The sequence below is a fragment of the Paroedura picta genome, chromosome 1 (genome assembly GCF_049243985.1).
Source record: "Paroedura picta isolate Pp20150507F chromosome 1, Ppicta_v3.0, whole genome shotgun sequence".
Taxonomy (NCBI): Eukaryota; Metazoa; Chordata; class Lepidosauria; order Squamata; family Gekkonidae; genus Paroedura; species Paroedura picta.
In genome coordinates this window covers 881,375-896,031 of record NC_135369.1, presented here as the reverse complement: position 1 = coordinate 896,031, position 14,657 = coordinate 881,375, and the positions used below count along the sequence as shown (strand labels likewise).

Here is a 14,657-nt window from a genome sequence, read left to right as displayed (position 1 = left end):
CCTTCAGCCCAGAACAGTAGTGGCTGCCAGAAAGGGGAGGGGGGGGGGAGACTGGCCATGGCTCCTTCCCCATCCCCACCAGCCACCACCTTCTCCTTCTTCTCTCGCAAGGGACTGGCTGGGTTGCCGGCCCTCCTCTTAAGGGAACACGCCCCCGAGGAGGAGGGCAAAGTGTGCAGCACGAGGGGGCAGCCGGACCAGCACCCAGGGGGAGCTGGAGGGTGCCACGCAAAGGCAGGGTTGCCACGGGACGGCCCCACTTCATTTCCATGGTTTCAGGCAGGCGGGGGACTCCCTGGGGGCCCCTCCTCCAAGCACCCAGGGCTGGCCGCTGGGCCACAGAAGGGGCTGAAAGAAATCATTGGGAGGCAAGGCCTTGGGACCCCTCATCACCCCCCACCCCACCCCACCCCCCGCAGTCCACAGGCAGCACTGCACAGAAGCGTCCAGTTTTTAAGAAGTGTATGTATTTTGTAAAATCAGCACACGCACACACACAGACAAACTAAAGAGGAGGAGGAGGAGGAGGAGGAGGAGAGGCGTCGGGCTTCTGAAGTATTGTCCTGGAAGGAGCCGGTTAAAAGGCAGGTTGGGGGAGAGGATGAGCTTCCTACTTAATTAATGGCTGAGGACTTTTATACTCCTCTGGACTCCCAGACTGGGCATGCTGGAGGGCACAGCCTGTCTGCCTGTCTATCTGTCTGTCTGTCTGACCGGGGGCCCCTGCTGTGAAGCCAAGGAGGGGCAGTGCCGGGGGAGGAAGGGGGGCATGAGGGGTGGCCCTGCAAGTGGAAGAGGCCAGGGTAGGTCTGCCCTTTGTCATGACAGGTGTTCCCCCTGGCCTCCTGCTTTGAGGCTGCCCTCTTGACTCCTCACCCCCCAGGGGGTTTCTAGCATTCCTGCTCTCCCAGCCAGAGGACAGGTGTGTTGGGAAGCGTGCATTTGTCTCTCTACCGCCAAAAGACCAGCAACCCAACATGGGATGGACCCTCTGCATTCCCCGGGGGCAGCAGGCCAGAAGCGCCTCAGGCTCTGCTTCTCCAGGCCCCCAGCCCTGAAGCCCTTGGGCACCCTTCGGTGGGTGGGTGATCGTCTGGAGGGCTGTTGAGCTGATAGGTGAAAACAGGCTGTGTCACCCTTTGTGCCCCCAAACAAAGCCACCTCCTCCTGGGACCCCTGCCTAGCGCCTCAGGCAGCTATGGGGGAGGGAAAGGCGTTGGGTGCCTGCATACAGGAGGGGCCTGGGGTCTGGATCACCTGCCTGTTGCCTCTAAGCGGGCAGATCCCCGCCCCAGACGCTGGCGGCAGCAGACGGTCCCTTTGAGGCACAGACCAACCCCCTGGTCCACCAAGCCCTGCCAGGCCCTGGCCCTGAACACTCCTTGAAACCAGCCTACATGGGGCCTTTGATTGTCGATAGGGCAGCCTATTTTGAAATGGGTGGAGGGGAACTGGGGAGGGGGAGGGTGTGGAGGTCAAAAGGACGGAAGGCCCAAAGGAACGTTGCAGTTGTCTTCTGGAGACCCTCATTCTTCTCCCTCTTCGGGGTGGAGCTCCAGGTGGAGAATGTCTTCTCCGAAGTGGGGAGGGGTGGGAGCTGCCCCCATCGTGCCATCCTGTCTTTTCCCGGGCGCTGGCTGCATTTGGCTGGCAAGCAGGCTCTTCTCCACGTGCACCGCCTCCCACCCGCCACGCTCCAGGAGGTCATTCGCGTAGATTTCAGGGCAGATCTCTCCCGTTCGGTGTGCCTTTTCATTTGTGAGTGTCTGCAGCAGGCTCTGGTCGTCCAGGCCCTGCCTGTGGAAGTCTTGGCCAACAGCCCCACCCTCGATGAGTTCTTCCGTGCAGGAGCCGGAGGGGGCAAAGTGAAGAAACCCCCCGGTGCCATTCAGGATCTCTGTGGTGAAATCCTGCTGCAGCCCATGACCGTTATTTCCCACCCACAGATGACTAGGTTCTGTTGGGTCTTTGGCATTTGGGGAGGGGGCACTGGGGGTCTGGGGGTCTGTAGGAAGCTGGGATTGACCAGCCTCAGGTAAGGGAAGAGAGCTGCCATTATTCGCTGCTGCCGGGGAGCCAAGATGGTCTTCATGGGCTGACCACTGCTCTGTCCCCACAGTCTGCTCAGCAGCCTTGATGACCTCTTGGTTAAACTCCAGGGCTTGCTCTACAATTTCCAGGATATCAGAGTCTTTTAAACTGTCTATGGGAAGGCTTGCTTCTCCCTTTGGGGAAGGATCTGTACCACTGGAATTCAACTCAAAGTCTGTTTGTTGGATGGGCTCCTCCCTGCAACAGTTTTCTAGACCAGAATTTGGTTGGGTTTCATGGGCACATGGCCCACTTTCACCTTCATTGTCCACAAAATCCTCAGATTCTGTGCCATCTTTCTGGCCCTCTGGAAACTGCTCTTCTTCCAACACAATTTCTCCCAGGTCAGCCACACTGGTCAGAGGGGAGATCTTCTGTGGGCCTTCAGACAGTACATTACTGGGGTCGCTAACATCCATCGGGCTGTCATTTCCCCCTTGGAAATCTTCCTGAGTGTAGCTGGGATCTGGTTGAAAGACATTGTCCCTTATTGTCTCCCAAACAAAATCTGGTTGACCAGTTTCCTCGTGGGTCATTTCTCCACCTGCAAGTTCTTCTCCATGGCTCAAGATTTCCCCGGGCCATTTGTCCAGTTCTGCATCCAATGGAGGGAAATACTCTTCTGTTCCTGGCAGCATCTCAACTTCCCTGGCATACAGATCTTCCTCATGATCTCTGATGAGTCCCAAAGTTTCAACCTCGGCTTCTTCTCCATCTTTTGAAAAAAGAAGCTCCTTGGAGTTGAGGGGATCCTGTGCGGAAGCAGACTCTCTGTAGCCATCTCTTCCCTCATCTACTCCTTCTGATACTTGGGCATCACCATTTTCTGCCTGGCAACTGTATGGGCACACAGCTTCCTCCACTGCTTGTCCCGTAGCCCCCACAGAAGAGATGCTGTCTTGAGTCCAAAGGGGTTCCTCTGCCGTGACTTCGGTCTCTGGAAGCAGCTGCCCCCCCCCAGCCACGAGCACTATCCTTTCATCATACAGGTGCAAAGGTGTGTTATCGGGCAAGGTTTCCTCCAGTTCCACATGTCTGCTGCTTTCCAGCTCTTTTTCGATCCCTTCTGCTTCACTGGTGGCGTTTGGGGAAACCTCCAAGGACTCGAGGGAAAGCTCACACCCTGAATGGTCACTTTGCAACTGATGGCCACCGTCAGAAGACAGATCCATCTCCTGGGGACCACCATAGGTCTGTGTGTCAAACCCATCGCTTGTATTTTCCCGCCCTTCGGAAGGAACCTCCCGTGCTCCAAGGCTGACTTGATGGTGCAGGTTTTGGTGTTGATACGTCTCCTCTCTCTCAACGGGAACCCGCTGTTCTTCTTCCTGCAGAGTATCCATCTTGGAGACTGGCTTGGCTTCAGGATCCTCTTTCTCCTGCAGGTCACTCATATTGACATAGTCTGTGGTTTCGGCCTTCTCTGCAAGGCTTGTCTGTGACCCGAACTCCTCAGTCTCTTCAGCTTCTGACTCTGTGATCAGATCTTCTGTTTTCAGCATATCCTTCTCAGGGGAAGCCATAATGGTCCCTTTTCCTTCCACTGGCTGCTGCAATGGCAGGCCTCCTAGACATACCCCATCTGTTCCTTCTTCAGTGGAGACCTCTTTTACTTCCATCTGCTGCTCCACAGATAGGTCTCCTTGACACGCCTCGTCTGTCTGCTCTCTTTTGCTGGTAACTCCTTCTTCCTTCATCTGCTCCTCCATGCATGGGTCTCCTTGAGATGCCTCAAGTGTTTGCCATATTTTGGTGGTGATTCCTTCCTCCTCTACCTGCTGCTCCATGGATAGGTCTCCTTGACATGCCTCGAGTGTTTGCCATTTTTTGGTGGTAACTCCTTCTTCTACTATCTGCTGCTCCATGAGTAGATCTCCTTGACATGCCTCGAGTGTTTGCCATCTTTTGGTGGTGATTCCTTCCTCCTCTGTCTGCTGCTCCATGGGTAAGTCTCCTTGACACACCTCAACTGTCTGCTCTCTTTTGGTGGTAACTCCTTCCTCCTCTATCTGCTGCTCCATGAGTAGGTCTCCTTGACATGCCTCAAGTGTTTGCCATCTCTTGGTGGTGATTCCTTCCTCCTCTATCTGCTGCTCCATGGGTAGGTCTCCGTGACACAACTCGACTGTCTGCTCTCTTTTGGTAGTAACTCCTTCTTCCACTATCTGCTGCTCTATGGATAGGTCTCCTTGACATGGCTCGACTGTTTGCCATCTTTTGGTGGTGATTCCTTCCTCCTCTATCTGCTGCTCCATGGATAGGTCTCCTTGACACACCTCAAATGGCTGCTCTCTTTTGGTGGTGACCTCTTCTTCTGTCATCTTCTGCTCCATGGATAGGTCTTGTTGACATGCCTCAACTACCTGCTGTCTTTTGGTGGTGACCTCTTCTGTCATCTGCTGTTGCACAGATAGGTCTCCTTGACACACCTCTACTGATTCCTCTCTTTGCTCTATTTTGGTGGTGACCTCTTCTTCTGCCATCTGCTGTTCCATGGATAGGTCTCTTTGACATGCCTCTACTGATTCCTCTCTTTGCTCTCTTTTGGTGGTGACCTCTTCTTCTGTCATCTGCTGCTCCATGGATTGTTGACCTGCCTCAACTGTCTGCTCTCTTTTGGTGGTGACCTCTTCTTCTGCGATCTGCTGTTCCACGGATAGGTCTCTTTGACATGCCTCTACTGATTCCTCTCTTTGCTTTATTTTGGTGGTGACCTCTTCTTCTGTCATCTGCTGCTCCATGGATTGTTGACCTGCCTCAACTGTCTGCTCTCTTTTGGTGGTGACCTCTTCTTCTGCCATCTGCTGTTCCACGGATAGGTCTCTTTGACATGCCTCTACTGATTCCTCTCTTTGCTCTATTTTGGTGGTGACCTCTTCTGCCATCTGCTGTTCCACAGATAGGTCTCTTTGACATGCCTCTACTGATTCCTCTCTTTGCTCTCTTTTGGTGGTGACCTCTTCTTCTGTCATCTGCTGCTCCATGGATTGTTGACCTGCCTCAACTGTCTGCTCTCTTTTGGTGGTGACCTCTTCTTCTGCGATCTGCTGTTCCACGGATAGGTCTCTTTGACATGCCTCTACTGATTCCTCTCTTTGCTCTATTTTGGTGGTGACCTCTTTTTCTGTCATCTGTTGCTCCATGGATTGTTGACCTGCCTCAACTGTCTGTTCTCTTTTGGTGGTGACCTCTTCTTCTGCCATCTGCTGCTCCATGGATAGGTCTCCTTGACACACCTCTTCTGGTTCTTCTCTTTGGTATCCTTTGGTGGTGACCTCTTCTTCTGTCATCTGCTGCTCTACTGATAGGTCTCCTTGAGATGCCTCGGCTGTTTCCATTCCTTGTTGTCCTTTGGTGGTGATCTCCTCCTCCATCTGCTGCTCCATGGCGAGGTCTCCTTGAAATGGCTCCACTGACTCCTCTTGATCTCTTTTGGTGGCAAACTCTTCTTCTTCCACCTGCTGTTCCATGGACAGGTCTCCTTGACACGCCTCAGTGGATTCTGCTCCTTGGTCTCTTGTGGAAGTCTCCTGCCTCAGAACACTCTCCATAGTGTCAAGCTGCATGACCATTTGTTGTTGCCAGGTCCAGTCTTGCAAAGTGGCCACGTCATTCTTCTCTATTTTGTCTTCCTTGCTCAAAGCATTCTCTTTGAGATCTTCACACTCCAAAATAGCCTGCTTTGGCACCTGCGTGTGCTTCACCTCGGCACCTGACTCCTCTGCATTCTCCTCGTCCTGCTCCCTGGCCCTGGGTTCAGCTGGCAAGGTCTTTGCTGAGAATTCATCTGTCCAGAGAGCCCCTTCAACATTTGAGATCTCTGGTTCTAAGTCCACCTCTATCCCCTCTTCCTCTGGCAAGGCAAAATCTATTTTGGAAAGTGATGTTTCTTCCTCAGGAGTTTTCTGCTCTACCCCAAGAAAGTGATGCTCTTGGTGACTTTCTGCAGAATAAAACAAATGGCTTCTTGGTGACAAAGTTTCCCCTGCAAATTCTTCTGTCTGAGGAAACTCACTTTCCAGCATCTCGGCCTGGAAATCACCCTCTTCCATCTCCCGGGATGGGCTTGAAAGGGCTCTCTGCTCCTCGTCCTCAGAGAGATGCAGGGCTTCAGTGCTCACCACCTCCAGATCTTCTGCCCCTCCATCGCTCTCCTGCAGGTCTGGTCCGATGGCGCCGGTGTGGTGCTCAGCACAGGTTATGCTGGGCTGCAGGCTGTCCTGGTCGCCCTTTGGACTGGCAGCTGCCTCTGTGTCCAGTGAATTTGCTTCCTCTGTGCCCCAGAAGCCTTCTTCCAGCTCAGCCCACTGAGTGGCATGCTGGCCGTTCAAGGGCTGCTGGCGGCTTCCCTCAGCCTGCTCGGATGCCCTCGTCTCATTGCAGCCATCAGTTTTGTCTGTCATGTCAGCTGCAATCTTCTCTTTGTTCTGCTGGGTGGAAGGACTTCTCTCTCCCTCTAGCAATGATGTTTCTTGTAGAGAGGATGCTTCTGCCTCCCATGACGCCCACAGGCCTGCTGCTTCTTGCTCCACAGAACTGGCTTCTGGGCCACCATTAGCCCCACTGGGGTCCTCGAAACCCTTGGGCACCTCTGGGTGACGGTGCTCCGTTTCGCTTTTGTGCAGCTCTGTGCTGGGAGAAGCGGCTGCCCCCTGCTCCTCTTCTGTGGACGGAGAGTCGTCGTGAGCAGGAAGGCCGTTTGGGGTCTCGGCCGCCTCAAGCAAGCCAGCGTCAGAGCAGGCCTCCCGCGCATGCCTTCCCTGTAGGGTGAATGCTGAGGCTTCCGTGAGCAGCTGTGAGGGGTCGGGCATGTTGTGCGCAGTGCTCTCCCAAGGGGGCTCCTCGCTGGGCTGCCGCTCTCCCTCCTCGTCCACTTCCCCCACATGAAGCTCTGCCTTCTCCCCCTGTTCCCTGACTTCCGTTTGGGCTTGTGTTTCTTCTCCAGCTTCTCCTGGGGGGGGACTTGGCTCTGCGTTTGGAACCAGAGGTGTGTCAGAGTCAAAAAGGTGGGGCGATTCATGGAGGAAGGGCTGCGTTGCACTGGCTGCTTCCACCTTGTTTTGCCGGAAGGAACCTAACTGAAAAGCCACGGCATCGATGAAAGACGGGACACCCACCACCTCAAAAGCCTTGGCGGATTGGGACTGCAGGGCTGCGTTGGCTCTCCGGGGCTCCCGCAGCACAGGGCTTCTACTCTGGGGGAGCACAGAGCCCACGTTGATTGTGGAGGGGCCACTTTGGCTCTTGGGCCACTGAGGAGTCACACTGCCCTTCAGGAAGTTCGTGGAGCTTAGCCCCCTTTCCAGAGACACAGCTTGACACTGACGCTTACTTGTCTCCCACTTGCTGTCTGCAGGAGGCAAAAGGAAGGAAAGCAGGAATATTAGTCTCCAAGACGGGTGTTCTCGCACCAGCAGGCATCGGCCTTCAAGGCCCACGTGGCCCATGTCGTGAAGGGGCCTCACCTCTAGGGGGGGCTCTCCACACATTTCTAGCAAGAGGAGGCGCCACTTGGGGTGGCCATTTCTAGGCAGACAGTGGTCTCGATCTAGCGTGGCCTTTGGGTTGGCAGCCTGGGCAGGGGCTGCCAGAGAGGGCGGGCAGCAGGACCCATCCTGTGGCGGACCCTTCTCCACACTCCCCCAACGGAAAGTCAGGAAAATACCCCCACTCGCCCCCTTAGAACAGGAGTCCCCAGCCCCTGTGGCCAACTCATGAACCTCTTGCTGGAACACAGGTTGCCCGCCCTGCTGGTACTGCTGGGAAACAGGCCAGCAGGGCTATCCCTTCGAGGTGGGCACGGCTCGCCCTGCCGCAGAAACCATTGCCAGAAACCCTCCCTCCCTCCCTCACAGCTCCCTCCGGCAGAAGGCCACCCGTCCCCCGTCCCCAGGGCCCCCGGGCTGACCTTGGAGGCGGATGGCCGGCTGGGGGTCTCCTGGGATCTGCAGCCGTGTGCTCTCAGCTTCCAGAAGAGTCCTGAAAGGCAGAAGGGGAGCGGGTGAACACAGCAGAAGCTGCTCCCAGTCAGACCAGTCTTGTGTACTCAGACAGGCAGCTGCTCTCCAGGGTCTCGGGCAGAGAGGCCTGGTCCTTGTAGCCAGAGATGCTGCCGGGGATTGAACCGGCAACCTGCAGTTCTTCCACTGAATCAGGCCCCTCACCAAAACACACAGGGGCCTCCTACCGACTCCGACCTCTGGGCCAGTGTATTGTGGCTCTGCATAGAGCCTGCCCATTCCACGGCCCCCCTGTCTCCCCAAAAGGGCCCCTGCTCTGCCGCTGCTCCGGAAGGGTAGGGAGGGATCGCGTTATGGGGAGGAGGGCTGCTGCTTGCTCTTGGCCTGGCCACTTGCTCTGCTGCTGCCTTTCTTCCCTGCTGTTGCTCCCCCCTACCCATGTGCCCCCCCCACCGCCCACCCCGGGAGAGAGGCCAGGGCTCCGGGCTCAGCTGGCCCCAGTAAAAGCCTCGCTTGCGGGCTTCTGGCCGGTCCATTCAATCACCGCTCAGCTAGAGCAGTTTCTCCGCATCGGAGCTGCGGTTATGATTTTCTTCACTTGGTTGTACATTGCAATCCTATGCAGACACCCTCCTGCCCCAGCCCATAGGATTGCAAGATTAGGCTCCTCCTGAGTTGCTGCTAGGTTGCCAACCTCCAGGTGGTGGCTGGCATTCTCCCACTGTTCCAACTGATCTCCAGGCGACAGGGAGGATTTCCCCTGGAGAAAAATGGCTGCTTTGGAAGGGGGACTGGAGGACGTTCGACCCCCCTGAGGCCGCCCCACACTGAGGAATTCCACAGTCAGCTCCCTTCCGCCTGCCCGCCCGCCCACCCACAGGGATAGAGCGGGTGACCCCTTGCCCCCTTGCCATGACATCATGCCCAGCCTCCCCCTCTCCCCAGGCAGGGCCCCCTTTCTCATGCTAATTCTGGAGCCCCTCTCCTCCCCCCTGCTTTTGTCCAGTGCCATCTGGAGAGAGGGGAGGGGGCAGGCAGGGCGTGGAGGAGGGCTGTGGGAATGGGGGAGGTTCCCAAGGGAGGGAGGGAGGGAGGGAGGGAGGGAGGGAGGGAGGAGAATCCCCAGCGGACTGGGGGGGGGAGACTTGCAGAGGGCCAAGAGGGTTCCTGCTGCCAAGTAGCCCCCACCTCAAATGGCTGTGGCGAGTCTCCCCCACAGAGGGGTGCAGCGTTGGCCAGGGCACAGGTGAGTGGGGCTGGGCTGGGCTGGCGGACACCCACCTGTAGGTGGCCACTTCCAGGCTGAGAGAGAGCTTCAGATGCATCAGCTGCTGCCGGTCATCCAGGACTTGCGCGATCTGGGTTGTGAGCGCCTGCCTCTCCCCCTCCAGGCCCTCGATGGTCAGCTGCGGAGCAAGAGCACGAGAGACCGCCTGTCAGGGGCAGCTGGGCAAGGAGAGGGGCCAAGCCGGCCGGCCGGCACTTCCCCCCTCTGGCCAGGGCAGGAGTGTGGGCAGACAGCGCGGCGGCTTCCGTGCCTGGCCAGCCGGCTGGCCGGCCCAGCGTGGCTCGAGGGAAGAGCGCTTGGGCTCCCTGCTTCTTCCTGAGCATCTCGACCAGGCAAAACCTTTCAAGACCGTAGACCAGCTCAGAGTTGGGCAAGAGCCAGTGAGGCAAGCAGCTCCCTTGCTGCCTCCTTGGGGCATTATGAGGCATGTCGTGGGAGGCATAGCTGGGCCTGGACATGCTGAGGCTGGGGGGGGGGGAGACCTTAGGGCCTCGATGGGCTTCTCAGGGAAAGCATCTAGCAGTTGGAAAGGGCAGTCTCTGTGCTGAGGATAAAAGGAGCCTTATTGTGATGCCCAGTTCTGGTCCCCAGCTCTCCCCTTCTCTCTTGAAGAAGGACCAGGGAGGGGCCAAGAGGAGGAGAGGGTCAGGGCCCCTTCCCTAGGAGGAGAGGCTGAAGGCTCTGGGACTTCTCCACTCAGAAAAGGGATGACTAAGAAGGGACATGATCAAAATCTATAACCACATGCCTGAGGTAGGGAGGGGGGAGAAAGGGAACTTCCTCTCTCTCCCCCAGGATGGACGGAAGGAAAGACTCTTTGACACAGAAAGGGATTCAGAGGTGGCATTTGCTGCCAGAGGGTGCAGTGATGGCCACAGGAACAGACAGCTTTCAAAGGGGATGGGACAGAGTCATGGAGGAGAGGTCTATCAGTGGCCGCTTGCCAGGGTGACTGAAGGGAGCCTCCAGGCTCAGAGACACCCAGCCCCTGCATCCCAGAGCCAGACGGCACCCTCGGGGGAAGGCCTCAGCCTCTCTGCCCTGTTGGTGTCCCTCCGGGGGAACTGGCCGGCCACTGCATGGACTGGGCAGACCCTGCCTGGTCCGATCCTCATGTTCCCACACAGGCCTCCTTGGTGTGGCCTGAGGCGCAGGGTGCTGCACTGAACGAGTCCCTTGGTACTCTGCTAACGGTATTTAGCACAACTCAAGAAGCGACCCCTTTACTGAAGAGCCATTGCCAATGGGATATGCTTTACCTTTATAACTGAAATTAACACTGGTGATGTGTAATCTTTATATTAAGAAGTAACAGAAAGCGGGATGGAGTACCTGGGACCCCGTTCCGGCTGCAAAATTATGTAAACAACCTAAGACTACATTTAATAAATCTCAAGATTTAATAAATCTCACTGTTTGCCTATCGGTTTTGTTTGCTTTTGGGTGTTCCTTTCTATGGCCTGCTCAGGGGACCAGGCTGAGAGCTTCCACTGTGGGTCCGCTCGGCCGGTCTGGCCCAGGGGGCTGCCCTGTTCGGGACCCTTCTTTTACCCCACAGATTAACAGATGTCTTGAGCCAGCTGGCTGGATTTTTATATTGGACTAGTAATCAAGCCCGCTGTACTTTAAATACAACGGGCGCTAAGCAAGGGAGCCCCCGGCAGTCGCCCTCCACGTGACTGCTGGGGGCTCCCTTGGTCGGCGGCCTGACGCGGTGAGAGGCGCTTTGCACCTCCTGACGCATCAGGCCGCCGGCAAGGGAGCAACTGCGAGCCGCGCTCTGCGCGGCTCGCAGTTGCTTCTTTGTCAGCAGGGTGGGAATCGGCCGGGCCAATCAGCAGGCGCAAAGCACCTGCCGATTGGCCCGGCCGATGGTCTGTCTGGAGGAAGGGGCCAATCGGCACCCTTCCTGATCCCGGACCGAGCCCTCCCTAACTCCTCCCACTAAGCCTTTACGGCTTTATTTAGTCCGCGCCGCCGCGGGCTGTGTTAAGATGTGTTAAGATAATCTGCCAGGATCCAACCCCCGCTGCCCGTTCCCCCCCCGAGGGAGAAAGGGGCGGAGACAATTCCTGCCAAGTGTTTCTTTCTGCTCCCGGGAGGAGGAGGAGCCTGCACTTTGGGAAGAGCCAAAACCAGCAAGAACCTCCCTTGGGGCCTCGGAGCTGGAAAGACAGCCCCCCTTTCCCTGGGAGTCCTGTGAAGAGACCCACATGGACGCTTGCCTGGCTTCACACTAGAATCCTGGCTGGGGGGCCCTCGCCAGCCCCAAACGGCTGAACCCGCCCGGCTGGGCTTTGGGATTCTCCAAAGCAATTCTCTTGCCCACACCCATGGGAAACAGGACTCTGCTTTGGCCCAGGGGCAGGTCAAAGCTACAAAGGGAGGGAGGGAGGGACGGACAGACAGACAGACAGGCAGGGGCCCCTCTGATGTCAGCCAGAGTCCAGCAGCACCATCAAGAGAACCACGTTTGGGGCAGGGGAGGGGCTTTTGGAAGTCATGGCTCCCCTGAAGAAATTGTGTTAATCTTGAAGGTGCTCCTGGACTCCTGTGCTTTTCTCCTGCTAAAGAAAGACTCCCGCTCCAGCCCCTCCCCACCCCTGCAGTCTGAAGTCCTAAACCTGCTGACCCCCCCCCCCACATTCCTATGGGCAATTGCCCAGCACCAAATTTCTTGCTCAGCATGGTCAGCGGCAGAAGGAAATGTGGTCGCCAAAGGACCCGCTGGCTCAACTCAATCAAAGCCGATAGAGGGACGACCATGAACCCACTAGAAGAAGCCGTCAGAGACAGGGACGCATGGTGAAAACTTAGAGTCGCTGAGGGTCGGAGACGACTGACCGGATGACATCATCATCAAAATTCGTGCCGGGGAAATGCCCGGGCCACACGATGTGCACATGATGTCAGAGGGATTTTTGTACTTTGCAGCAGAGAAAGGCACCAGGCGTGAACTGTCCTTTTTTCTGAATGACCCTGAGCGCCAGTCTGGCCCGTTCCTGTCGGGTGATGCCTCACAGCACCTCTGTGAGGGAGGTGGGCGTGGCTGCCCCGCAATGAGCCCCGTGGCCCCATGGGGATTGGGCCCCCCACCTCCTAGACAAGCACCCTGAGCCTCACTGACTTCTTGCGAAGAGAGACAGCAAAGTCTCCCTCCCCACTGACCTAAAGGACAAAGCTAGGGGGCCTTTGGCTCTGGGTGGGTGGGGGACTAAATGCGAGGAGAAGCTCCCCAGGGCTGAGAGTGGAGAGTGGGATTCCCAGCAGGCAACGGGGCCGGCATGGGATGGCCTCAAGATCCCTGCTCCCTCTGGGGCTCTGCCATGTGCTCCAGCCTCCCTCCCTTGGGTGGCCTCCTCCCTGGGGGATCGGTGCCCCCAGGGGCCTCCCTGAAGCCGAGCAGTGAGGGGAAGCCCTCCCTTGAGCCTCTGGGCCCTCACTGCCTGCCCAACCGAGCCTCTGTCCCCGTGGGCCTGGTGGGGCACCCGTCCCTGCTCTGCCCTCCTTACCTGGAACTTCTCAGCTTCTCCTTGCTGGAGCTGCCACTGCAGGGCGAGGCGCTCCTCCAGTGCCTCCTTCTGCCCTTTGAGGCCAGCCAGGTCTCTGCCCAGGTGCTGCAGCTGCTGCCGCTGGCGGTGGTTGCTCTGGGTGGTCTTCTCAAGGCTCCCTTCCACCTCCCTGAAGGCCGCCTCCAACTGGGTGACCTCTGCCTGGTAGGTCTCCACAGCCCCCCGCCAAAGGCAGGCCAGCCCCTGGGAGTAGTCCTCCACCTCCATCGGTCGGAAAGCCCGCAGGGTGCTGCCACGGAGGCTCTCCAGGCTGCGAGAGAAGTTGGCCGCCTCCTGCTCCAGCTGGGTGCGCTCCTCTTCGTGGGCTTCCCTCAGGGCCTCGGCCTCCTTCTCCAGTTGGGCTGCCTTTTCCCGCAGCCAGATGTGGGCCCGCTTCTCCTCCTCCAGCCCCTGCTTGCCCAGGACCAAGATCTTCTGGGCCTCTTCCCGGACCGCCCGCTCCTTCTGGCACCGGCTCTTGACCTGCTGGACCTCCTCGGCCAGGCTGGCCCGAGCCAGCTCAGCTGCGTTCTTCTCCCGGAAGGCCTCCTCCAGGTGGGCCCGCCAGGCTGCCACCTGCTCTTCGCACCGGCCCCGCCAAGAGTCCTCTGCCGGACACCCTTTCAGGCGCTGGATCTGCGACTTCAGCCCCTCGTTTTCTTCCTCCAGGAACTTCACCCTGGCCAAGTAGGCTTCGAGGCGCTTGTTGAGATCCCACATCTGGAGGGATTCCTCTCCCAGGGGCAGCTGCAGCTCCAGCAGACTCTCCATCGTCCCGAGGCTGACTCAGCCGACAGCAGGCAGGGGCAGGCAGGCAGGCAGGCGGCAGCAGAGGGGCTTGCCAGGGACCCGGACAGCGCAGGAGTGAGTGAGTGAGTGAGTGAGTGAGGCGTCCAGGCGTCTCTGCACGGCTATTCATGCTGAGGGGGAGGCTCTTCCAAGAGGCAGCTGGACTTAACCCTTTGCTCGACTAGCTGGGGGGAGGGAGGGGGAAGAGCCCAGGCCACAAGCCAACCATTAGCATGGATGACCAGCCCCCCCCTAAGGAACAGAGAGAGAGAGAGAGAGAGAGAGAGAGAGAGAGAGAGAGAGAGAGAGAGAGAGAGAGAGAGAGATATCTTAACCCTCTCTACCCCAGAGGGGATGGGACAGTCCCTCTCCAGAGGCCAGGAGCACTCGGAGGCAAGAGAGCCCACCCATGTGCACCAGGGAAGGAGAGGCAGGCAGACCATTGGCCCACCTGGCCCCTAAAGAGAAGAGATGATGACAGGGAAGGGAAGTGGCCCCTTCAGTTTGTGCACAGGGGGCCATGTCTGCTATCAGGGCTGGGGCTGGCTTGGGGATGCTGGAAGGGCCTCTGGCGGGAATCCCAGGGGCACTGAGCTGGGAGCAAAACTTTGCCATTCAAAAGTTTCTGTGCAAGAGGAGGGAGGCAGGGGAAGGCCGGTGGGCCTTCCTTTGCTCTCATCGAGGTGGCAACCCGCCTGGGCCAGCCCTGGATGCAAGGCTGCTGTTCTTGGCCCTGGACAAACCACATGGCCACCCAAGGGCTCTGGAGCTCTAAAGTGAGGCAAGGGCCCCCTCTGGTGGGCGAGAGAGAGAGAGAGAGGGAGAGAGGGAGGGGGTGGCTGCAGAGGAATCCTGCTTTTTGAAGGAATGTTTAAACATTACCATAGCGACCAGAGAGCGTTAGGGCAGTGGTTGAGAGTAGAGGAGTAAACTACCCCCCCCCACCGGGCCTCAGTAGAATTGTCAAGCGTTGAGTGG

General features: G+C 57.8%; 1 protein-coding gene across 5 annotated transcripts; it reads right to left on the bottom strand.

The window, feature by feature from the left end:
- Window positions 1–447: 447 nt before the first annotated feature.
- On the bottom strand, window positions 448–13,868 carry NES (nestin). 5 transcript variants are annotated; one of them, XM_077318958.1, is made up of 6 exons: window positions 12,852–13,868; window positions 9,333–9,457; window positions 8,000–8,070; window positions 5,121–7,441; window positions 4,878–4,964; window positions 448–4,805 (listed from the first exon to the last, which is right to left on the bottom strand). In XM_077318958.1, the coding sequence occupies exons 1-6, from the start codon at window positions 13,659–13,661 to the stop codon at window positions 1,527–1,529; spliced, it is 6,693 nt and encodes a 2,230-aa protein (XP_077175073.1). In that variant the 5' UTR covers window positions 13,662–13,868; the 3' UTR covers window positions 448–1,526. The 5 variants fall into 5 exon arrangements, with proteins under 5 accessions (XP_077175073.1, XP_077175065.1, XP_077175057.1 ...); XM_077318950.1 differs by having other exon boundaries at window positions 448–4,964; window positions 12,852–13,865; XM_077318942.1 differs by having other exon boundaries at window positions 448–5,048; window positions 12,852–13,864.
- Between the last annotated feature and the right edge of the window lie 789 nt (window positions 13,869–14,657).

Excerpts from the sequence above, each read along its gene's own strand:
- NES (XM_077318929.1), bottom strand. The coding sequence starts at position 13,661 with ATGGAGAGTCTGCTGGAGCTGCAGCTGCCCCTGGGAGAGGAATCCCTC. Across the intron at positions 8,071-9,332 it reads CTGGAAGTGGCCACCTACAG|GACTCTTCTGGAAGCTGAGA; the intron begins GTGGGTGTCCGC and ends TCTGCCTTTCAG. Across the intron at positions 7,442-7,999 it reads GCCGGCCATCCGCCTCCAAG|ACAGCAAGTGGGAGACAAGT; the intron begins GTCAGCCCGGGG and ends TGCCTCCTGCAG.